Source organism: Stegostoma tigrinum, chromosome 4 (genome assembly GCF_030684315.1).
Source record: "Stegostoma tigrinum isolate sSteTig4 chromosome 4, sSteTig4.hap1, whole genome shotgun sequence".
NCBI lineage: Eukaryota > Metazoa > Chordata > Chondrichthyes > Orectolobiformes > Stegostomatidae > Stegostoma > Stegostoma tigrinum.
The window spans coordinates 8,253,408-8,276,522 of NC_081357.1; the positions used below are offsets into that span (position 1 = coordinate 8,253,408).

Here is a 23,115-nt window from a genome sequence, read left to right on the forward strand (position 1 = left end):
AATTGTCTTCTATTAACCAATCCTCTATCCATGCAAATATACTCACTATTGTATTATGGGCTCTTATCTTAAATAGCCTTACATGCAGTACTTTTCAAATGCCGTTTGCAAATCCAAATATGTTGTGTTCACTGGTTCCCTTTTATCTATTCTACTTGTTACTTCAAAGAACTGTAATACATTTATTATGCATGATTTTCTCCTTCATGATGCTAAAATACTCTGCTTGATTATATTGCTTCCAAATGCTCTGCTAATACATTCTTTATGATACATTTTGCATTGCATGAGCTATTTTTATCTAAAAGGAAGAAAACCATTTTTATTATTCATTCAAACTACTTTCTAAGGGTGGAAGAAAAATGCACTCCTGTCTAGCAATAACTGCAGTACACCAGAAGTAATTCTCTCACTGTTCATGTTCTGCCCTTTATTGGAGACCAGCTCCTGTTTTAATCCTGAACTTTGACTATAGTCCTGGGCTGTGTCTGCATGACTTGCTCATATAGAATGTGACATTTTGGTACTTTTTCATTTCCTTTTAGGCTAAGGATAAAAAGGAAGAAGAGGTGAAGCCAGTGAAGGAGCCAGACCTGAAACCCCAGAAAGACACGGGCTGCTTGATTTCTTAAGGAGACAATCAAACATGATTCAACTGTCTGAATGATGCCTGCACTCGCTCCATAAAGTGCATGGCTAGTCTCTCAGTAGGACCTTGTTTAAGTGGCCATCAACCATGACTTCCTGGTTTCCCTTCACCCCACTCCTGCTTCCTGTATAATGTCTGCACTTTTAAACAATTGTTAACCAGAGTCAAGTCAGAAGTAAAGCAAAAAAAAGTTCCAGTTTTCTGGCTTTTCTCTGTTCGTGTCCAAGATGAGGATTGAGTTACCCTTCTGGTCAATTTTGGCGTATCCTGGAAACGTCCAGTTTGTATCATCCTCAAGAACTTGCTGCCAAGAGACTGACACAGACAAATTAGTTTGGACCCTATCAGTGATTCGCTTTGTTGTTGGGACTTCATTAAAATGCTGGCCTTGAGCATCTACCTGCTTGTGCCCCAGCAAGACTGTAAAAACACTAATTTTTTGAATTCTAAACTTGTATCTCACATTCAAAGCTTGGTTTTGATTACTTATGTTAATTATTTGGTGTTAATTTATTCTTTTCACTTCCATAAACCCTACGTTCATGTCCATGCTTTTCCTGTCGCTAATTCATATTCCTGAATTTCTCCCCCCGCAGCATAGTTTACTGTGGCAATTAAGGCTAGAGGTGGGGCAATAAGCTATAACCACCAAACTGCTTGATTACACAATGCGGACAATACCAGTCGGCTTTGGTATTCGAGAGGGAGGAGGTTCACTTTTTCATGGGATTACTTAATCAGGCCTTGCGTATGATTCTTCCCTTTCCTCAAATCTGCTCTAATTTTCAGTGTCAGGCTAATTCCAAGTTGATTTTTATATCCTATTCACATAGTACTCAAACCCTGCCTTCTCAAATAAGTATGTAAATGGAATGGGGAAAGACATTCAGCTCTCCATTTCCCTCTTACTCCTTCCACTCCCAATTGTCACCGAAATCATTTGGATTTTCTGCTCTACTGCCTGTCCAGTTGAAGAAGTATTAAACATTTTAGTTTGCGTGTCAATCAGTGATGCTCCTGTCTTTCGAAAGAAGAACAAAGAAAATGTAAATGAATATATATTACACATACAGCTATAAATGTAGTAAAAAATATTGAATTTTATAATTTTTTGGGAAGGGGAACTTAACTAGTAGGTTTTGTTTTAAATAAGTTTTGCAGTCAGATCGGGAATAAAAACAGTGCTGGAGAAATTCAGCAGGTCTGACAGCATGTGTGGAGAGAGAAACTGTTACAGTTTTGAATCAATACCTTTTGTTCCCAGTTGGGATTTCCTGTCACTAGCATGCATCCACCGGCTGAGATTTTAGTCTTCCCTAAGATAGATGAGAGGAAAAAATAATCAGCCAAGGTTTATGTACCAACTGCTCACCACTGCGTGTATTTATAATGTTCATAACAGTTAAAGAATCCAATCTTAACTCTGTGTAACACTGAAGGGCTGATGGCCCAGAATGAATTTGTGCCAGGGGCTAGGTCAGTGTGCTGAAGTGAAGATGTTGCTGGTGTTTGGGCTGTTTCATAGGATTAGCGATCCGTGGCTAGTCCCTGGCTGGAGTTTTGGGCTGCATACAAGAGCATTCTCAGGCTGTAGGTTGGTGGGACAGGTAAGTATTGCTTTGTTGACTGTGGGTGATCCTGAAGGAGGGTGTACACCAGCTCTGAGTAGTTCCGATTCCAGGCATGGGCTCCTTTACCTGTTTTGCCATTTTAAATAATGGGTGACCTCCTTTGGAGACTCTGGTCAAAACAGAGAGAGGACTGCACCTGGTTGGCATTAACTGGAATCTGCATTTATCTGTCATGAACCCTTGCATGTTAAAAAGACTTAATTCAGAATTGAAATCAATGAGGAAAGTGATGTAAACCTGAGTGAAGGGAGAGAAATGAAGGTTTATGTATCATATTGGTCAGTACTGACCCTGAAATATTCCTATTCCTTCAGCTTGGTGTTAAGTGCTGGTTTATCATGTAATCTTTTGATTAACGAGATGATGTAATCAATTTATTGCTTAGTTAAAAATAAACACATTTATACCATTTAAATAGGCTGTGGGTAAGAGGTTTTCAAATTGTTTCACAAAGCTTCTCCACCCCCTCACCCCCAAACAACCATCTACCACTGCCCTCAAAAGAAAAATAAAGCACCACCAAAACGGACAGACTGTGACAAGTTGTTTCTCTATCTGTCCATTCCTCCAACAGAATGAACCATGCAGCTGACTGCCAGCACGGTGTTGACGGTGAATGCCAGCAGAGACCAGTTGAGCTAAATAGTTTGTTTTCAAGTTGTTGTTTGTTTCTATGTAGATATAATCTTTGATCTCTATGTAGTATCCCCATAGATCAGAGCTATGACAGTGCACAAGGAGACCTTTTGTCCCATCTTGTCCACACCAGTTCTTGAAGTAATTCACTTGGTGCCATTCTATTGTCTTCTGCCCACACCCTTGCTCATTGTTCTTTTTCAAATAAATTGAATTTCCTTTGTGACTCCACTATACTCGTGTGCTTCACAAATTTTAACACCTGCATGAAATAAGTTAGTTTTGATTTCTCTTTACTTGCCAATTACTTTAAATCTGTGCTCTTAGAATAATTCTCAATCACTTCACAAGCAAAAACAGTTTCTCCAAATATACTCTGTCCATACCCCATATGACTTTGAATACCTCCTATCAAATTCCTTCTTATTTGAAGGAAAATACTCCTAACTTCTCCACTTTTTCTTTGTAACCGAATTTTCTCATCCCTGTGACCAATCTTTTCTTGACTCCCTAAAGTGGTCTACCCAGGACTCAGCCATACTACAGCTAAGGCCAAGCTGATGTTTTATACAAATCAATTTCACCTCCTTGCTCTGTAAGTTTTGTCCCTATTAATAAAATTCGGGATATTGTATGCTTTATGAACTTTGCTCTTGACCTGTCCTATGACTCAAACCCATCACTATCCAGGTCCATCTGCTTCTATACGCCTTCGAAGTTATTTTTCATATCCTTCTGATTAAAGTGTACAATTGCTTTGCCCATTTCTGTCCTTTTGCAGGGACCAGTTTTATGTTCAAGATTTATGAACCAAACTTAAATTTCATCAGCTGCAGTAATGGGATTGAATCTGCACACTGAGTATTAGCCTCGGCCTCAGGATTACTTGTTTAGCTTGAATTTAGACACAGCAATACTTGGGTGGTTCAAGTTCTGGAGATCTATTAAAAATAGTTAGGGTTCCAGCATCTGTTCATTGCCCATTGACTGTCAGAGGAAGGAGACCTTAAGAATGTAAGGTTTCTTCTCAGCACTTCCTCATACTCATAATGTTGCTAAACAAGTAATCCTGAGGCTAAGGCTAATACTCTGAGTGTGCGGATTCAATCCCATTACTGCAGCTGATGAAATTTAAGTTTGGTTCATAAATCTTGAACATAAAACTGGTCCCTGAAACACTAGTCTTGTAACCATCATCAGTTGTTAAAACCTACTTGTTCCTTTTAGGCAAGGAAATTTGTTATTCTTGTCTGCTCTGGCCAATACCTGACTCTAAGCCCATAGCAATATGGTTGACACTTAACTGCTCTCTGCAATGGCCTACCAAGCCACTCACTTCAAGGGCAATTTGGTGAAAGAATAATTTTTTTAAAATGCCCAACCCATTTTCCAAGTGGACCTTATTGTTTCTCCAAGATGGTGCCAGCAAGGTGATATCGCAGAGGAGAGCATCTGAAATGGGATTCTTGGTGAGGTGGCAACCTGGCCTGACAGTGAAGGTCACAGACGGATTGTGATAGCCAAGAGCAGAGACTCCAGGTATCAACAGGGGCTGAGCCAAGGCCTCCTGGTTGCTGGAGGCCAGGAGTAGGGTCTTCTGCTTAACAGCGTGATGACGGTGTCAGGTCCAGGTTACACGGGGAGTCTAGCATAAGACCCAGCATTGATAGCCTGTAAGTGAGGTGGGCCCAGTGACAAAGATAGCACTTGAAGATTGGCAACGGTACTGCCACAGGTGTTATTGTTAGCCGGTTCCGGACTACTGATGGCGGCAGCCGAATGAAGACAGACTCTTTTAGCTTTGTCTTCTTATTCTCAAAATATTCAAATGGCGCTGGATTGTGGCTTCAGTTGAAGCTTTTCACTTTATTTTACTGTGTTCATTGTAAAATGAAAGTGACATAGGTCGTTATTCATTCATTTAAATTCCCTAGAATAATACAAGCATGAAGAAGAATATAGATGTTGAAGAAAAAAAAATCCACCATCACCCTCTGAGGCCAAAAGGGATAGATAAGTTAGTATGGCCGTGTCTGACCCGCCGTAACGCCCGGCCCCAGACGGGCAAGAACTACAGTTTTCTGATTTGAGGGAGTCTCGTCCCTTTTTCGGCCCACGGTCCCTGCAGCGGAGCATTGCTGGCTGTTCTCGCTCCCACAACCGCCAGAAGCACTGAGGCCGGCGCAATTGAGCTGATCGACATGGGAATCAGCTCGGCTGCTTGGAGCCTCTATGCTGGCACCGAATTTCCCAAGCGCTAGGATCCGGTTACTGACATCTCACCTGAAATCTACTTCCTTCATTCTTTCTGGGAGTTTGTAGATGTTTCTGCGTCAGGAAGTGATTTCATATTCGGCCTCGGAGAACGGAGCCAGTCGGACAAAGCAGAGAGCAGGTACGAGTGGGTTGTAGAAGGAACGGGATGACGGCAAGACAGTTGGAGATAGTGTCAGCTCAAAGTGCCTCTGAACAGTTCTTTTTTCCCATGGGATTAGGACCAATTTTATCCATTTCTATAGGACCGGGGTCAGTCCTGTCCATTCCTATAGATTAGGGCATATGTTATCAATTTTAATAGGTTTACTGCTACAACCCGTCGATTTAGGGATTATCCCAGTGCTGCCCATTTATAGGATTAGAGTCAGCTGCCCATCCCTACAGGAACAGAGTTAGCGCTGCACACTCACATGATTAGAGTCAATGCTGCAGTTCGATAGGATCAGGTTTAATGCTACACACCTTATAAGATCACGGTCAGTGTGGTCTATTCTAATAGAATTGGGGTCAGTATTGGCCCTTCTTGAGACACCTTTTCAAAGGATGAGTCAAAACTAGAAAGTCTGCAAAGTATAGGGTGTGCCTGTTTGAAGGTAAATACGAGTCCATCCGTGAACGGTAAATAGTAGTGTGTTTACTCTGTAAATGGGCCAGTTCTCTCATGTTAACTGTACTCTGAATTTCATTGTGAATGTCCACTGGGTTTGGATAATCATGGTTCTGTCTTCATGCCTAAATAGCCCACGTTGCATCAAACAACCAAAGATTGGCATAATTTGGGGGTTTCCAAGTGCCCTGTGGCCACACATTCCTACTGGATCAAGGGATTCAGGCTTCGAGTAGGATTCCTAGAGTTCCACTCTCCTGGAAATGAGCCAACCAGAAGGATGGCTGCAGAGTCAGACAATCCCTGTCTTAATTTGACCATAACCATAAGATGTAGGAGTGGAAGTAAGGCCATTCGGCCCATCAAGTCCACTCTACCATTTTAAATCATGGCTGATGGGCATTTCAACACCACTTCCCTGCACTCTTCCCCATAGCCCTTGATTCCTTGTGAGATCAAGAATTTGACGATCTCTGCCTTGAAGGCATCTAACGTCCTGGCCTCCCCTGCACTCTGCGGCAATGAATTCCACAAGCCCACTACTCTCTGGCTGAAGAAATGTCATCTCATTTCTGTTTTAAATTTATCCCCTCTAATTTTAAGGCTGTGCCCACAGGTCCTAGTCTCCCCGCCTAATGGAAACAACTTCCTAGCGTCCACCCCTTCTAAACCATACATTATCTTGTAAGTTTCTATTACATCTCCCTTCAACCTTCTAAACTCTAATGAGTACAATCCCAGGATCCTTAGCCATTCATCACACGTTAAACCTACCATTCCAGGGATCATCTGTGTGAATCTCCACTGGATACGCTCCAGGGCTAGTATGCCCTTCCTGAGATGTGGGGCCCAAAATTGGACACAGTATTCTAAATGGGGCCTAACCAGAGCTTTATAAAGCCTCAGAAGCACATCGCTGTTTTTATATTCCAACCCTTTTGAGATAAATGACAACATCACATTTGTTTTCTTAATCACGGACTCTACCTGCAAGTTAAATTTCTGAAATCCTGGTGTTTACTGTGGTGCAGTCAGCTAGCTATCTGACTGTGAAGGTATTCACAGCTGAGCAAGAACATCTGATATCACCCACATACACACAATTTGCAGTAGGTATCATGTGATTTAAAAAAAACATATTACAATCCTGACTCGAGCAGCTTTCTTTTCTAAAAACCAAAAGAACTGTGGATGCTGTAAATCAGGAACAAAAAAATGTTGCTGGAAAAGCTCAGCAGGTCTGGCTGTACCTGTGAAGACGATGTCTGAGTTAATGTTTCGGGTCCAGTGACCCTTCCTCAGGTCGCCAGACCTGAAACGTTAACTGTTTCTTTCTTCACAGATGCTGCCAGACCTACTGAGCTTTTCCGGCAACTTTGTTTTTGTTCCAGCTTCCTTTTCTGGCTGTTTACCTTATTTAAGATCAGTTCAAGAGAAACCAGAGAATCACGGCTTGAACTTCATCTTAGTCTGAGTTAGAAACAGGCCACAAAATTCCATTGGGAAGACCATCCCAGTTTGAGGTACTTGCATTGAGTAATGATGGAGTCAGTCTGTTCTCTTAACCAATTCTCAATCTCCCATACTAAAAGGAGGAATTCACTGGGGAAATTACATAGTTTTCTGAGCCCTTTTTGAGGGCCCTAGTTCTTTCTGGGATTTAGTCCTTATTCGTATACGATCTAGATAGTGCCTGTTGATAGGATAGTTGATTGCAGCTGTTTATATACAGACTGAAAAGTGACACCATGTAATCGTACCTCAAATGCTGCTGGATGCGAGGGCATTTCCCCCGTGTGTGTCCAAAAGATTGAAGTCAGAGACACAACTGAGCTGATGTTCTGATTTTAAGATTAAGTCCCCTTGTCCTAGGTGGGAGAAATTTCTGTCTGTCTACTCTACTAATTCTTTTTATAATCCTCAAAATTTCAATAAAAACACCCTTTCACTGTCTCTACTCCAAGATGGTGAGGCAATGACCTGGTGGTATTATTGCTGGACTGTTAGTCCAGAGACCCAAGTAACTTAATGGGGACCCAGTTCGAATCTGGCCATGGCAGATGGTACAATTTGAATTTAATGAAATTTTAGAATTGAGAGTCTAATGATAACCACAAATTCATTGTCAATTGTTGGGCAAACCCATCTTGTTTGCTAATGTCCTTTAGAGAAGGAAACTGCCATCCTTACATGGTCTGGCCTACATGTGACTCCAGATCCACAGCAATGTGATTGACTCTTAACTGTTCCCTGGGCAAATAGGGAGTGGCAATTAAATGTTGACCTCACCTAAGACACCCAAATCCTCTGAATGAATAACTAAAAAATAGAAATTCAAGTCTAGATTATGTAATCTCTCTTCATCTAATGCTTGGACTCTGGCAATGTGTTAGTCAATCTGTATCGCATTCCTTACAAGGTCAATATATCCTTTCTGAGATGTTGTCCCCAAAGTTTTCCAAAAATTTCAGAAGTGGGCTATCCAGGCTCTGTCTCAAAGAAAACATTCTCCCTTTTATATCCTAGCCTATCAGTTATTCCATTAGCCCATTAGAGTATTTTTGAAACTGACTGATATATTTCAAAGCTGTATCTGCTTTACAGTTGGGTAAACATTTTAATTTAGGTATGAAGATTACATGATAGGGCATAATAATCCAGAAACAACAAATTCACATTCAACAGGGACAAACACCCTGACCAGCAGAAATTTTATGTATGTAACCTGCTCCGTTTAGTATCTTGAAAATTTAAATTAATTCATCTTTAATCTAAACTCCATGGACTACACTAGTTTCTGTCATTTCTGTTTATGACAAGTTATTGCTTAAAATTCAGGTGTTATTTTGAGTAAAACTATGCAGCACACCCTCTAGGACCATAATTTACTTTGTAAGATGTGGTGCCCAGAACTGTTTACACTATTCCAGGTGTGGTCTAATACAGATTGCTTATCACTAGCATTGCTATCTTTTAACAAAAACAGGAATTGCTGGGAAAACACAGCAGGCATAGTAGCACCTATGGAAAGAAAGCAGAGTTAATGTTTCCAGTCCAGTGACCCTTTCTCAGAACTTTTTAAAAAATTTATTTATGGCATGTGGGCTCTCTGACTGAGCCATTAATATTTGCCGACCACTAGTTGCCCTTTGAGAAGGTGGTGGTGATCTGCCTTCTTGAACCACTGCAGTCCACCTGCTGTGGGTAGCCTCACAATGCCCTTACAGAGGGAGTTCCACGATTTTGACTCAGCGACAGTGGTATATTTCTAACGGCAATATATTTCCAAGTCAGAACGGTGAGTGTCTTGAAGGGGAAATTACAGGGGGTAAAATTCCCAGGTATCTGCTGCCCTTGTCCTTTTTAGATGGAAGTGGTTGTGGGTTTGGAAGATGCTGTCCGAGGATCTTTGGTGAATTTCCACAGCGCATCTTGTAGATAATACACACTGCTGCTACTGAGCGTCAGTGGTGAAGGGAGTTGATGTTTGTAGATGAGGTGCCAATCAAGCAGGCTGCTTTGTCGTGGATGGTGTCGAGCTTCTAGAGTGTTGGAGCTGCACACATCCAGGCAAGTGGGGATAATTCTATCACACAGATATAATGGGAACTGCAGATGCTGGAGAATCCAAGATAATAAAGTGTGAAGCTGGATGAACACAGCAGGCCAAGCAGCATCTCAAGAGCACAAAAGCTGACGTTTCGAAGGGTCTAGGCCCGAAACGTTAGCTTATGTGCTCCTGAGATGCTGCTTGGCCTGCTGTGTTCATCCAGCTTCACACTTTATTACCATAATTCTATCACACTCCTGATTTGTAGATGATGAACAGGCTTTGGGGAGTCGTGAGATGAATTACAGTATTCCCAGCATGTGCTCTTGTAGCCACAGCGTTTATATGGCTAGTCCAGTTCAGTTTCTGGTCAATGGCAATTCCCAGGATGTTGATAGTGAATGATTGAGTGGTGATGCCATTGAATGTCCTGTTGGAGATGATAATTGCCTGTCACTAGTGTGGTCATGGTAAAGTTGCTGGAGTAGAAGTTCAGAAACCCAGACAAATGTTCTGGAAAACGAGATAACAGAAGTGTGGAGCTGGATGAACACAGCAGGCCAAGCAGCATGATGCTGCTGCTTGGCCTGCTGTATTCATCCAGCTCCACACTTTGTTATCTCAGATTCTCCAGTATCCGCGGTTCCCATTATCTCTGATACAAATGTTCTGGAAATGCAGGTTCATAGAAATATGGACAATAGGAGCAGGAGTAGACTATTTATCCCTTTGAGCCTGCTCCAGCTTTCAATATGATCATGGCTGATCACCCAATTCATAATCTGGAGAGAGTGCAGAAGAGATTTCTGAGAATGGTTGCAAGGATGAGAAGATTCAGTGACAAGGAAAGATTGGAGAAGTTAGGACTGTTTTCCAAGGAGAGGAGAAGGCTAAGAGGAAATTTGCTGAAAGTTTTCAAAATCATGAGGGAACTGGATAATGAAAATAGAGAGAAACTATTCCCTGTCATCCAAAGATATTTACTAGAGGGTACAATTTTAAAGTGTTTTGCAAAAGAGGCAAATATGAGTTGAGGGAAAAAAAAGACTTTTCGCACAGCAATTAGTTCGGATTGGAATGCACTGCCTATAAGTGCGGCAGAGGCAGGATCAGTTGTGGCATTCAAGAGGTCATGCAGTGGCTCCTACAATAGAAATTATGTGCAGGGTTATGACCCGTTAAAAAGGTTTGAAGAGGAAATAGATTGACACAAAGTTAAAATGCTGCACAGCTGTTGTGGACATAATGGACCAAACAGCTTCCTCTGCAACGCAGCAATTCTGTGATTCACTGGTGTGGTTGTGGTGGGAAAATGCAATATTTCCATGTTTGCTGATTACTCAAAACTAGGTAGGAATCTGAATTAAGAGGAGGATGCAGAGGGCATCAAGGACCCTCAGATAAACTTAGAAGAACAAGGCAGATGGAATACAGTGTGGCAAAATGTAAAGTTATCCCAATTTGATATTTAAAAAAAACAGAAATGTGGAAATGTAAATTGGGGTCCAGGAAGTGTTGAGACCTGAATGCCCTTGTTCATAAATCGCTGAAAGCTAATATGCAGGAGGAACAAGCAATAAGGAAGACCAATGGTACATTGATCTTTATTTCAAGAAGATTTGAGTATAGGAGTAAAAAGGCCTTGCTGCAGTTGAATAGAGACAGCCTTGGTGAATCCACCCGGGGGTACTATGTATAGTTTTGTTCTCCCTAACTAAGAAAGCATCTGCTTCTTAGTCTGATCGCTGAGATAGTGTTAATGCCCTCTGAAGAGAGATTGACCACATGGGGCTTGTATTCCTCAGCGTTTGAGTGATCTCATTTGAAGCAACAAGATTTTGTCAGGGAAGCATTGGTGATATATTTGAGTCAGAATGGTGAGTGTCTTGGAGGGCAACTCACAGGGGGTGAAGTACCCATGTATCTGCTGCCCTTGTCCTTCTTGATGGGAGCGGTTGTGGGTTGGGAAGATGCTGTCTGAGGATCTTGGGTGACTTTCTGTAGTGCATCTCATAGATAGTACACACTACTGCTATGGGGCATTGGTGGTGGAGGGAGTGGATGTTTGTGGATAAGGTGCAGGTCAAGAATCAGGAGACACTGATTTAGATTAGGATTGAGGAGAGGAGGAATTTCTTGGTGAGTGGTGAATCTGTGAACTTTGTCAACATGGAGGGCTGTAGAGGTCCAGTTATTGAGTATTTTGAAAGCAGATGTTGATAGGTTCCTCAATGTTAAGGATATCAAAGGACATGGCAATGGTGTTGTAAAATGGTATTGAGGTAGAAGACACCCATGGTCTCGTTAAATGGTGGCATAGGCATGAAGGACTTCTTTATCCTCTCATAAGACATAGTTGTTGCTGTGTCAAATGCAGGGCCAGTGTTTGCTCATTATAGATAGTCCTTAACAGAGTGACGTGCCTGGACATTTCAGAGGCATTTCCAAGTTCGCCATAAACCTAAGAGTCTGGAATCCCATGTAGGCCAAACCAGCAAAAGATGCCAGATTTTCTTCCCTAAAGGACAATAGTGAACCAGTTCAGTGTTTACAAAGGTTAATGATAGCTGTCACGATTTCTGGCTTTAAGTTCCAGATTTATTAATGGAAGTTAAATTCCAGAGTTGCAATGCTTGGGAGTTGTTTCTAAGTTCCTCGGGCATTCCTAGTGACTTTGGGATAACTAGGTTCGTGATATTACTGCTCGGTTTAGCTCAGTTGCTGGATGTTGCTGTGTGGTGCTAACAGGGAAGGTTCCACTCCTGAGCCAAAACAGAAGTTGCTGGAAAAGGTCAGCAGGTCTGGCAGCATCTGTGAAGAAAATATCACAGTTAATATTTTAGGTCGTCAGGAAGGGTCACCGGACCCAAAATCTTAACTGATTTTCTCCACAGATGGTGTCAGACCTGCTGAGTTTTTCCAGCAACTTCTGTTTTTGTTCCTGATTTACAGCATCTGCAGTTCTTTCAGTTTTTATGTTCAACTCCTCCTAAGGTTACTGTGAATGACTCTCCTTCTTGATCTCTGCCTTCACCTGAGGCATGGTGACTCTCAGGTTAAACCATCATCAGTCATCTCCCTCTAATAACACAGCAGATCTCTTGTCCAGTAAAACTATGGCGACTTTTCCTTTAGCTCGACTCCAACTCCTTTCCTATGAAAGGGAGATTTCCTATTGGAGGAGATTTAATGAAGATGTTCAAAATCGTAAGTAGTCTGGTCAGAGTAGATAGTGGTCCCATTGGCAAAATCTGGAGAAGCAGAGGAAACAGACCTACGGAAGATGGCAAAAGAACGAGGGCTGATGCAAGTAAAGACCCTCATTTTAGATATTGTCTCATTAAGCACTGGAATGCAATACCTGAGAGTGAGGTTGAGGCAGATTTAGCTGCAATCTTCAAAGGGGAGTTGAATAATTATTGAAGAGAAAAATGTTGCACGGCAATGGGGAGGGATTGGAGTAAACAACTAGTTGATCTGCTCTTACAGAGAATTTTTATGGATTCAGTGGGCTAAATGCCCAATCTTCGTGTTGTAATCATTTGACGACAGTTATAATGCTCGAATATATCCACAACTCCACCGACCTCAGTGTCACCTGCAAATTTACTAACCCTTCCTTCTATGCCCTCATCCAGGTCATTTATAAAAATGGCAAACAGCAGTGGACCCAACACCAACCCTTGCGGTACACCACTAGTAACTGGTCTCCAGGATGAACATTTCCCATCAAGTACCACCCTCTGTCTTCTTTCAGCAAGCCAATTTCTGATCCAAACTGCTATATCTCCCACAAGTTTGGTTGTCTGAATAAATCCCTTCCCATGCACAATGCACACAAATGGCTTCTCACCAGTCTGATTGCTTCAATAGATTTACAGCTCAAATGGATAACTGAATCCATTCTCACAGTCTCCACATTTCCACAATTTCTCCATAGTGTAGGTAGATTTATATTTCTGTTTGAATGATCAGTTGGAACCTTGTTATTGCACAGAGCGCATGTAAAGTCTCTCCCTGTCCTTTGGTGATTTTTTTGTTAAAACTATGTGAATGGTTGAAGCTCCTTTCACAGTCTGTACACTGGAACACTCACTTCTGATATGCCTGCCTCGGTGCTTTTCCTTGCGCTCTGATGTTTTTATTTTTCTCCCCAAGAGACAGAACAAATGTTTCTCTTCCATATTCAAAGGCTGTCAGTATTCAGATCTTAATAAATTATGTGACTCTGTAGAACGTTGGCAGAATATTTTGCTATGGTTTCACATCACTGAAATTCTTTCCTCTAGAAAACAAGATAAGTTAGTCTAAATATAGTGACAAAGGATGCCGTAGGTTGCAGAGAGACATAGATAAGCTGCAGAGCTGGGCTGAGAGGTGACAAATGGAGTTTAATGCGGACAAGTGTGAGATGATGCACTTTGGTAGGAGTAACCAGAAAGAAAAGTACTGGGCTAATGGTAAGATTCTTGGTAGTGTAGATGAACAGAGAGATCTCGGTGTCCATGTATACAGATCCTTGAAAGTTGCCACTTGGGTTGACAGGGCTGTTAAGAAGGCATACAGTGTTTTAGCTTTTATTAATAGAAGGATCGAGTTCCGGAACCAAGAGGTTATGTTGAAGCTGTACAAAACTTTGGTGCGGCCGCAGTTGGAGTATTGCGTACAGTTCTGGTCATCGCATTATAAGAAGAGTGTGGAAGCTTTGGAAAGGGTGCAGAGGAGATTTATTAGGATGTTGCCTGGTATGGAGGGAAGGTCTTACGAGGAAAGGCTGAGGGACTTGAGGCTGTTTTCGTTAGAGAGAAGAAGGTTGAGAGGTGACTTAATTGAGACATATAAGTTAATCAGAGGGTTAGATAGGGTGGATAGGGAGAGCCTTTTTCGTAGGATGGTGACGGCGAGCATGAGGGGGCATAGCTTTAAATTGAGGGGTGAAAGATATAGGACAGATGTCAGAGGTAGTTTCTTTACTCAGAGTGAGGGTATGGAACGCTTTGCAACGGGAATAGATTCGCCAACTTTAAGTACATTTAAGTCATCATTGGACAAGCATATGGACATACATGGAATATTGTAGGTTAGATGGGCTTGAGATCGGTATGACAGGTCGGCACAACATCGAGGGCTGAAGGGCCTGTACTGTGCTGTAATGTTCTATGTTCTATGTGCTGGGGGATATTCGATTAAAGTTATTCGACAAATATAAGTACACAACTCTGGGCACAATATTTTTGGAAATATGTACAGACTTTTGGGAGGATTGGTGGGAAGGAGTTGGAGACAACATGTGACTTCAGGATGCTCCACTTCACCCATTTTATAGGAATGGTTTTGTGTATGGGTAAAACTTACCTAATCCCTAAGTTAATCACTCTGAAAGACAGAGAAATCTAAGCCTGAAGAGATGGAGTCAGAGAAAAAACAGCCACGAAGATTGATTCACTTTTCAAATGGAGACATCATGGAGGAATACAGCACCGAAGAGGAGAGCGAGGAGGAACATAAAGTGTTAGAGAGAGTTGATCCTGTAAGTTTACCAGCAATCTGATTACAGTAGTCTAATCATATTCATTTCTGGTAACAAAGGCAGATCCAATTATTAATATTTTAATTATACAACTGAATTGGGAACAGTAGTGTTTATTTAGTCACATGATCTTTGTACACAGGCTGCTTATCTGTCTCCCATTCTCCAGCAACTTTCTATAAACCCACATCTTCTCATGAACTCCTGAGTCTCACACCAGCTGTCCTTATCATTAACCAGCTTCTCACAGCATAGCCTACCATCTTCCCTATGTACTCATTAACCACACACCAGCTGTCCTTACACATTACACAGCTTCCCAAAGCCTAGCCCCCATAGCTTCCCATACACCTCTTTCCCTAACCACCCCCATACCATTCTATCCCACACCCAAACACTCGTGCCTCACCAGCTTTTTGCCACTAGCTTTTTATATACCCATGGTGCCAACATAGCTCCCCAATAGGTGCCTATACCAAAAGAATCACCTGTCAATCCACCTACCCTACTCCCATCAGCTTCCATAAACCCAGTGACCTGCCCATTGAGTAGTGAAAGAGATAGATATGGGCAAGAGGGAAAAGTTTTCAAAAACATCTTCCATATTTTTGAATCAACATGTTCAGAGATGTTATTACACACTTCTGGAGCAGGTGGGTCTTGAACCCAAGCTTCCTGGCTCAAAGATAGGGACATTATCACTGCACCACAAAAGTCCCCTGAAAAACACCTTTCAAATAAAGATCACCACATACAGCCGGGTTAAGTCTGAAAACATGTTCTGCATGAAGGTTTTAATTGTCTGTGAAAAGTCATGTTTCGTGTGCCAATTGTTTTTCAGTCCTCTCTTTCCTGGAGCCATTTCCTGGTGTTCTGGGTGATGAAGGTTGCAAGGACATCATTATTCAGTGAGTATCATATAGACTGGACTGAGCAGTGGATGATTTAGGAGAAAACTGGATTGTATTTTTCTTAGGAGGTGAGAGACAGAATGGGTGATAAATGTTTTAAAATAGAGATGGACTGCAGTGAGCATTTGATCTGTGATTTTCTTCAGGTCCTGAAAATATGTAGGAGAATGCCCAGTGAAGATTTCAACTTTCTAACATTCATGATATGGACATCAGTCAATGTGACCTTTTAAATTTGACTTTAAAATGTGGACAATGCTGCAAAGGTGGCCGCAGAGAATAAGGTGACTTTTATCACTTCTGCACAAAGAAGCACCTCTGGCCTTTGTCATTTATGTTAAGACCTATCCAATGTGCAGGGTTCCCTGCCTTGAGTTGATGTGTTGAGATGAATCTACTTGTGGAATTTAGAGTCATAGAATTTTTATGGATGAGGAAGAGGCCCTTTGGTCAATTGAATCCATTCTGGTCACAAAACACCCATCTACCCTAATCCCATTTTCCAGCACTTGGCCCGTTGACTTGTATGCTTTGGCACTCCAAATATAACTTAAATGTCTCAAGGATTCCTACCTCTACCTGCCTTTTAGGCGGTGGGTTTCACATACCCACAAACCTCTAGATAAAAACAAATTTCCTCATTACCTCAAAACTGTTCCCCTGGTTATTGGCCTTCCTACTAAGTGGAAAGGTTTCTCCTGATCTGCCCAGTCTATGCCCCCAGAATTTTGTATACCTAAAACAAATTTCCACCAAGATGAGGAGAAACTTTTAAACTCAGAATTGTGTGAACTTTTCAAACCCAGAGGACTGAGAAAAACTCAGTCTTTGAGTTTGTTTAAAAAGTACAGATTGATGTATTTCTGATTACTCGTGGCTTACGAGATTATGGGGGTGGGATAGGTGAAATGCATTGAAGTGTTTGATCAGCCAGGACCATGTTGAATAGTAGGGTGGGCTTGATGGGCTGAATGACCTACTTCAGTTCTTGTGTTCTTAAGGTAGTGGTCCAAGGCAGGGATAGGGTGAGTTTTTGAATTACTGCAAGTGGTAATTTCGTTGTGACAACAAATAGCTATACTAAACCTGCTCACTGTGCAGATCCATTAGTAATTTACAATGTGAAAAGGTATCCCACTGGGCAACTCATTACAAACCAGGAGCTGAATATTCCTTATTTGTGTTTTGTTTTAACTAACAGCAGTGAACAGCAACACCATAACTACATTCTCTAACATTTGGTCATTTCTTTTCTCTTAGCCTGTGACTTTCTTGGAGAAAAGCTGGCCAATCTATTTGGATTGACATCAGCCAAGTACCAATATGCAGTAGATGAATACTACAGTGTTCGAGACCAGGTCACCGCAATATAATTAATTATTAGGTTAAATATCAGTTTTGTTATGTAAAATTACATGAGCAAGGTTTATTGGGTTAATGATGGACTGTCTCAAATATTTCACACTAATCCTGCTGAGTATCTATCAATAGGTTATTGACAAATTATTTCATTTCATGATATGAGGTTGTTGATAGACTGTCTTGAATGATTTATACAGTTACTAAGCCAGTGTACAGTGATCAATACGTGTAGGTAATCAGGAAACCATGCAACCCCAGCTGTGATGATGTGTTATAGTTGACTCAGAATCTAAGTTGCTGTGGCAACATGCGTACTTACATACATGTTGATTGGAGCTGTGGATGGTCATAGTAGAGATTTCAACTTTCCACTATATGATGGACCAATAGTGTCTCTTAGTCTTATGGCCTGCCATTGAGAAGCATTAGAAGCATTTGTAAGTTAATATTCAATCTTTTTGTTCATGTTATGAACACACCTTTCATGGATGTTAAATCCTAGAATACAACTAGAACCCAGGGCAGGTCTGGCTCAGAGGCTCAGACACTACCCACTGAACCAAAATAATCAATGAACATAATGGTATACAATATTGAAAGTGCGTCTTTTGCAATTTTGGGTTTAGAATTAATGACTTATCTTGTATTAATGTCATTTGCAAAAAAAGGGAACGGAGAAAGGAGGGGAGGACGCATGCAGCAAAATGACAGAAAAGTTGGCACTGCCATCGATTTAATACTTACTCAACAATGACCTGTTCAATAATGCTCAATTTGAGTTCTGCCAGAGCCATTCAGTCTCTGATCTCATGACAGCCTTGGCCTAAAAATGGGCTAAAGAGCTAAACTTCAAAGGGGAGATGAAAGTAACTGACCTTAAGGAGTGTGGGATCAAAGAATACTTGGAAAACTGATGAGAATTGGGGAAATTCTCCACTGGTTTGAGTCATAGAATCATAGAGTTGTACAGCACGGAAATAGACCCTTCAATCCATGCCGACCAGATATCCTAAATTAACCTAATCCCATTTGCCAGCATTTGGCTCATATCCCTCTAAACATTTACCATTCATGTACCCATCCCGAACATAGCTGGCATAAAGAAAGATGATAACAATTCTGAGAGATCAATCATCTGAGTTCCACAGCATCTCTGTAAGAGTTCCTTGGAATTTTTTTTAGGCTAAACCATCTTCAGCTGCTTTATCAACAACCTTCCCTCCATCAGAAAGTCAGAAGAGGGATCTTTTCTGATTAATACACAATATTTAGCATAATTTACAACTTCACAGACACAAAAACAGGTTTTATTATTATGGACCATAGCCTAGACAATATTCAGGGTTGGGCTCGTTAGGTGGCAAGTAACATTAGTGCCACACATGTGCAAGGCAATTGACTATCTCAGATAAACTCCTTTACATTCAATGGCATTACTGTAATGAATCCCCCACTACCTGTACAATGGAAGTCAACATTGACCAGAAATTGAACTGTACTAGCCATTCAAATACTGTGGCTACAAGAACAGGTTAGTGGCTGGGAATTCTGCAGTGAGTAACTCACTACCTGACTCCCCAGAGCCTATTCACTGCCTTTATTGTTGCTGGGTCAAAATCCCGGAACTGCCTCCTAACCAGGCAGACTGCAATTGTTCGCTCACTACCACCACATTCTCTAGAGTAATTAGGGATGGTTAGTAAGTGTGGGTCTAGCCCAGGACTCCTATGCCTTGAATGAATTTTCAGAAAAACGGGAGGGGCGGGGAATGGAAAATTAACAAAAGTTATGCTGGTTTCTGTTGAAAAGCTTAAAACTGAAGATGTTGCTACTCTTCCTTTCTAGGAAGGATGTGAAGATGGTGATGAAATGACAGTTGTGGAGGATGTAAAAATGAATGAGAGACAGCATCTTCCACTCCAGAATTTTCAATATGGTACTTTAGACACGGTGGAGCGATCAGGAATTGCAAGCAGTGAAGACTGCAAATACACTGTACACCATAAAAATGAAGCAATTGAAGATAATGCAGATATTGATGATCAGATAAAGATGAACAGCAACTAATGATCAATCATTGATTACTTCCTTTGCTGAAAACTTGTTTATAGTGTGATATGAACACATACAGTCTCAATGTAAGGTTCCCACTTGCTTTTACCCTTCTGTCTTCTGTGTTGAGGTTCTGATGTAGCAGGTTATGTTCTGTGGTACACCATCCTCCAATGCCTCATTGCCATCCTTCATGCTGGAGCCTAATAGTTATTTCAAGGGAATGTGATGGCCTGGTACTATTATCGCTGGATTGTTAATCCAGAAACCCAGCTAAAGTTCTGGGGGCTCAGATTCCACCATGGCAGATGATGGAATTTGAATTGAATTTTTAAAAATCTATAATTAAAAGTCTAATTGTTGGAAAACCCCATCTAGTTCTTTCAGGAAGGAAATCTGCCATCCTTACCTGGTGTGACGTACATGTGACTCCAGACCCACAGCAATGTGGTTAACTCTCAACTGCCCTCTGAACAATTAGGGATACACAATTTTGCTGGCCTTGCCAGCGATGCCCTCATCTTGTGAATGAATAACAAGAAAAGAATAACCAGCAAGCTGTTAACCTACAAAAGGCCTCACAGCTGACCCTGCCCTCAACTAGTGCTCAGATGGGCATTGTTACTGGGTACAGTTCGGGAATGGGAGTTCTGATATTCTTTACTACTCCTGGACTGAAGAGGAGGGCAAAAGGTCTGTAAACTGCACTTATCATTTGTTTTGCAGCCGAGATCAGCACAAATATTGAATTGGAATGTTGCTGGTCTGTGAAGCGCAGGTAGCCTCTGTATAGTTCAGATATCTACTGACCAGTTACTCAGCTAATCTTCAGAAATAACCTGGGATGCTAATGCCAGCTAATCATTTTGTTTTTTGATCAACAAAAAGTGTTTGACCTAAAAGAAATTCAGTTTTAACAGTCCACACAGATAGGAGATTCTGCTTTCTTGATATGAAAGTCAGGCATACCCTCCTCCTCTTGATCATAACCTGCTGCTTCATGTCCAAAAGCTTAAGAATAATGTCCTGCTGAAATGTAACCAGCTAACCTATGCAGCATACCACCAGGGCCTTTGGCTTGCTGCTGCTTTTCCTTCCAAAAACACCCTGCACATGTTTGTTTGGTTATCTGCAACTGAATTATAAGAATCAACAACTTGTATTCGTGTACTACCTTTGATGTAATAAAACAACCAAAGACAGTGTACAGGAGTGAAACAATTTCATAAGAAAATTAAGCAAGATTGACACCAACCACCTAAGGAGGTATTAAGGCAGATGACCAAAACTTAATCAAAGAGGTAGAGCATTAAATGAGAAGAAAATGGAATGGCAGAGAAGGTCAGGGAGGAGGTTTCAGAGATTAGGCCATGACAGTTGAAGGCAAATCTATCTTTATGGACTGAATAGTATTGAGAATGCTTAACCAGTCAAAATTAGAAGAGCACAGAATTTTTGGGACTGGAGGAGATTGCTGAAATAGGAAGGAGAGCCCATTGGGGTATCTGAAAGCAAGGGCAAGGACTTTAAAGTTGAAGTATTACTGAAATATGAGCTGAAATCTCCTCCATCCTTAGGCATTAATTTGGGATAGAGGATGAACTTGCACCCACTCTGGTTCATTGGGTTCTGAAATGGCTGCTAAATCCAATATGCACACTGTAGACTGTCAAAAGCCTGGCAGCTGATGTTTGAAGGGTTGGGTAGATAAGTTGTCTGGACATTGTGCGCCTTCTCTGATGCCTCAAATTCAATGCTAGGTATTCTTGATGAAGACACTTAATGGATTCAGTTCCTTACTGAATGAATCACTTTCATTTTGTTCAGTCACGGGTCAGGGCTCCCCATGAATTTGGAACCTCTAAAGGATGCTTTGAAGGCATTCCTAAAACCTTTGTTTACATTTCGGGGAGATGTGACTGAGCCAAGGTATGTCAAAGAGCACAGGTGTTGATGGATGAATGGGTCACCTGTGGACACAGGCAACAGAGTTGGATGACCTCAAATTTACACAGTTTAGAATCGAAGAAGCTGACCAGCAGTTTGTCAGTAACATCAATTCTGGAGATAATAAATGAATACATGAAGGCTTAAGCAGTTGATGAGCTGAGGCAACAGTGGAGTTGCGCAATATCACATTGGTGGAAATAGGTTAATGATGGTACAGATATATGGGAAGAAGTTCATTTTATAATCAAATATAACCAAGGTTATAAATAGTTTGTTCAGCCTGAGCCACTATGGAGGAATGGAATAGGTAGCTAAGTCATGCAGTTAGTGGGGACAGAAGACAATGGCTTCAGACTTTCTAATATTTATTGGAAGAAATCTCATTCAGTACTGTGTATCCAACAAGCACAGAAGCAGAATTCATATTTGCTTTTCAAAGCGAAGTGAATAAATATTAGAAAAAGAACACTTTACAAGGGTAAAGGAAGGGAATGGAACTAAGTGGATATTATTTTCGGAGACAGAATGGTTACAATGGGCTGAATGACTTTCTGATTCCTTGAATTAAAAGCAAAAATTGTGAATGCTGGAGAGCTTAAATAAAAATAAAAAACAAATTCTGAAAAAAAAACTCAATGCAGATGCTGGCAATGATTCTGAAGAAGTCACATTTGACTCAAAACCTTAGTGTCTGTTTCTCTCTCCAAAGATATCGCCAGACCTGCTGAGTTTCTCCAGTGCTTTCTGTTTTTGTACCCCTTTAAATACTGGTTTCATCATCTACAAATGGGAAACTTTATCAGCAGCTATTTATTTCTCTGTTACACCTGCACCATCAGCCATACCTTTTCTAAGTTCCACTGATTCACCAAGACACACTGCATCTATTGCAAAATCTTTTGTCCTGACTTTCAAATATTCCTGTGACACCAGCCTACCCATCAGTCAGCTCCTGCAGTATCTCCCCTTGATAACCCTCTGCTCTGCCAATTCTGGTTTACTGCCTCTTGTCTGCTCTGTCACTGTGGGTGCTCTTTCAGTCTGTACTCATTATTTTCTGCCTGCTAAATAGGGCTTCCTGTGCCTGCTATTTTGTCACTATGAATTCTGTTTCACTTACAAACTGGTGTTTGTACTGTGTGAGCAAACATCTGGGACTTGTGTGCACACAAGGAGTACCCTTCAGACTTCTTTTGTAGAGTATGCAGATTGTGATATCAGCACTGTCGTTCTTGGAGTTCAACATTTCAGCTCGGCCCTTCCCTCCTTCTCAAGCCAAGCTTCTCTCAGGCATCTGACTGGGAGCTGGTTGGGCCCCATTGTGGTGATAGCGACCACATCTTTAGCAAGTGTTAGTAGTTTGCGACTCAGAGTTGATGACCTGGAGTCAGAGCTTCGAACACTGCAACACATCAAGGAGAAGGAGAGTTACCTTGACTCTGTGTTTCAGGAGGCAGTCACAGTCCGTAGATTTAACTACCTTGAATTCAGTCAGTGGTCAGGGACAGGAGAATGTGAGCAAGGCAGGTAGAGGGATCCAGGAGATGGTGCTGAAGGATCCTCAGTCCTTGAGCTTGTCTAACACGATTAAGATTCTTACTCCCTGTGTGGATGAGCTGTAGCGAGGATAAATAAACTGACCACAGCACTGTGATACAGGAAGCCATTCAAAAGGTGGGAAAAAAGAGAAATGTGGTTGTTATTGAACGTAATATTGTCAGGAAAATAGACATTGTTCTCTGTGGCCAGGATCAAGAGGCCTGAAGGTTGTGCTGCCTGCCTTGTGCCTGGGTTCAGAATATCTCATTTGGCCTACAGAGGAACTTGGAGTGGGAGGGGCAAGGTCCAGTTGTCATGGTCTACGTAGGTATCAATGATATAGGTAGAAGAGGAAAGATGTTGTGCTAAGGGAATATGAAGAGCTAGGGGCTAAATTAGAAAGCAGAACCAAGAAGATAAT

General features: G+C 41.4%; 2 protein-coding genes and 1 long non-coding RNA gene across 6 annotated transcripts in view; 2 read left to right on the forward strand and 1 right to left on the reverse strand.

The window, feature by feature from the left end:
- The window catches only part of brox (BRO1 domain and CAAX motif containing), a 48,377-nt gene extending 45,682 nt beyond the window's left edge, over positions 1 to 2,695 (forward strand). Inside the window, exon 12 of the mRNA XM_048530833.2 lies at positions 546 to 2,695. Coding sequence (XP_048386790.1) covers positions 546 to 632 — 87 coding nt within the window. The 3' untranslated portion in view covers positions 633 to 2,695. The remainder of the gene's footprint in view (positions 1 to 545) is intronic.
- Positions 2,696 to 5,037: 2,342 nt separating this feature from the next.
- LOC125450297 (protein FAM177B) lies at positions 5,038 to 20,410 on the forward strand. Of its 4 annotated transcripts, none has more exons than XM_059645130.1 (5): positions 5,038 to 5,311; positions 14,738 to 14,880; positions 15,722 to 15,788; positions 17,052 to 17,149; positions 18,999 to 20,410. In XM_059645130.1, the coding sequence occupies exons 1-5, from the start codon at positions 5,239 to 5,241 to the stop codon at positions 19,218 to 19,220; spliced, it is 603 nt and encodes a 200-aa protein (XP_059501113.1). In that variant the 5' UTR covers positions 5,038 to 5,238; the 3' UTR covers positions 19,221 to 20,410. The 4 variants fall into 4 exon arrangements, with proteins under 4 accessions (XP_059501113.1, XP_059501115.1, XP_059501114.1 ...); XM_059645132.1 differs by having other exon boundaries at positions 5,042 to 5,311; positions 14,677 to 14,880; XM_059645131.1 differs by having other exon boundaries at positions 5,044 to 5,311; positions 14,734 to 14,880.
- The window catches only part of LOC132209522 (uncharacterized), a 42,057-nt gene continuing 36,423 nt past the window's right edge, over positions 17,482 to 23,115 (reverse strand). Inside the window, exon 3 of the long non-coding RNA XR_009445651.1 lies at positions 17,482 to 17,562. This is a non-coding gene — a long non-coding RNA (uncharacterized LOC132209522). The remainder of the gene's footprint in view (positions 17,563 to 23,115) is intronic.

Excerpts from the sequence above, each read along its gene's own strand:
- LOC125450297 (XM_059645130.1), top strand. The coding sequence starts at position 5,239 with ATGTTTCTGCGTCAGGAAGTGATTTCATATTCGGCCTCGGAGAACGGA. Across the intron at positions 5,312-14,737 it reads TCGGACAAAGCAGAGAGCAG|AGAAATCTAAGCCTGAAGAG; the intron begins GTACGAGTGGGT and ends TCTGAAAGACAG. Across the intron at positions 17,150-18,998 it reads ACTACAGTGTTCGAGACCAG|GAAGGATGTGAAGATGGTGA; the intron begins GTCACCGCAATA and ends CTTCCTTTCTAG.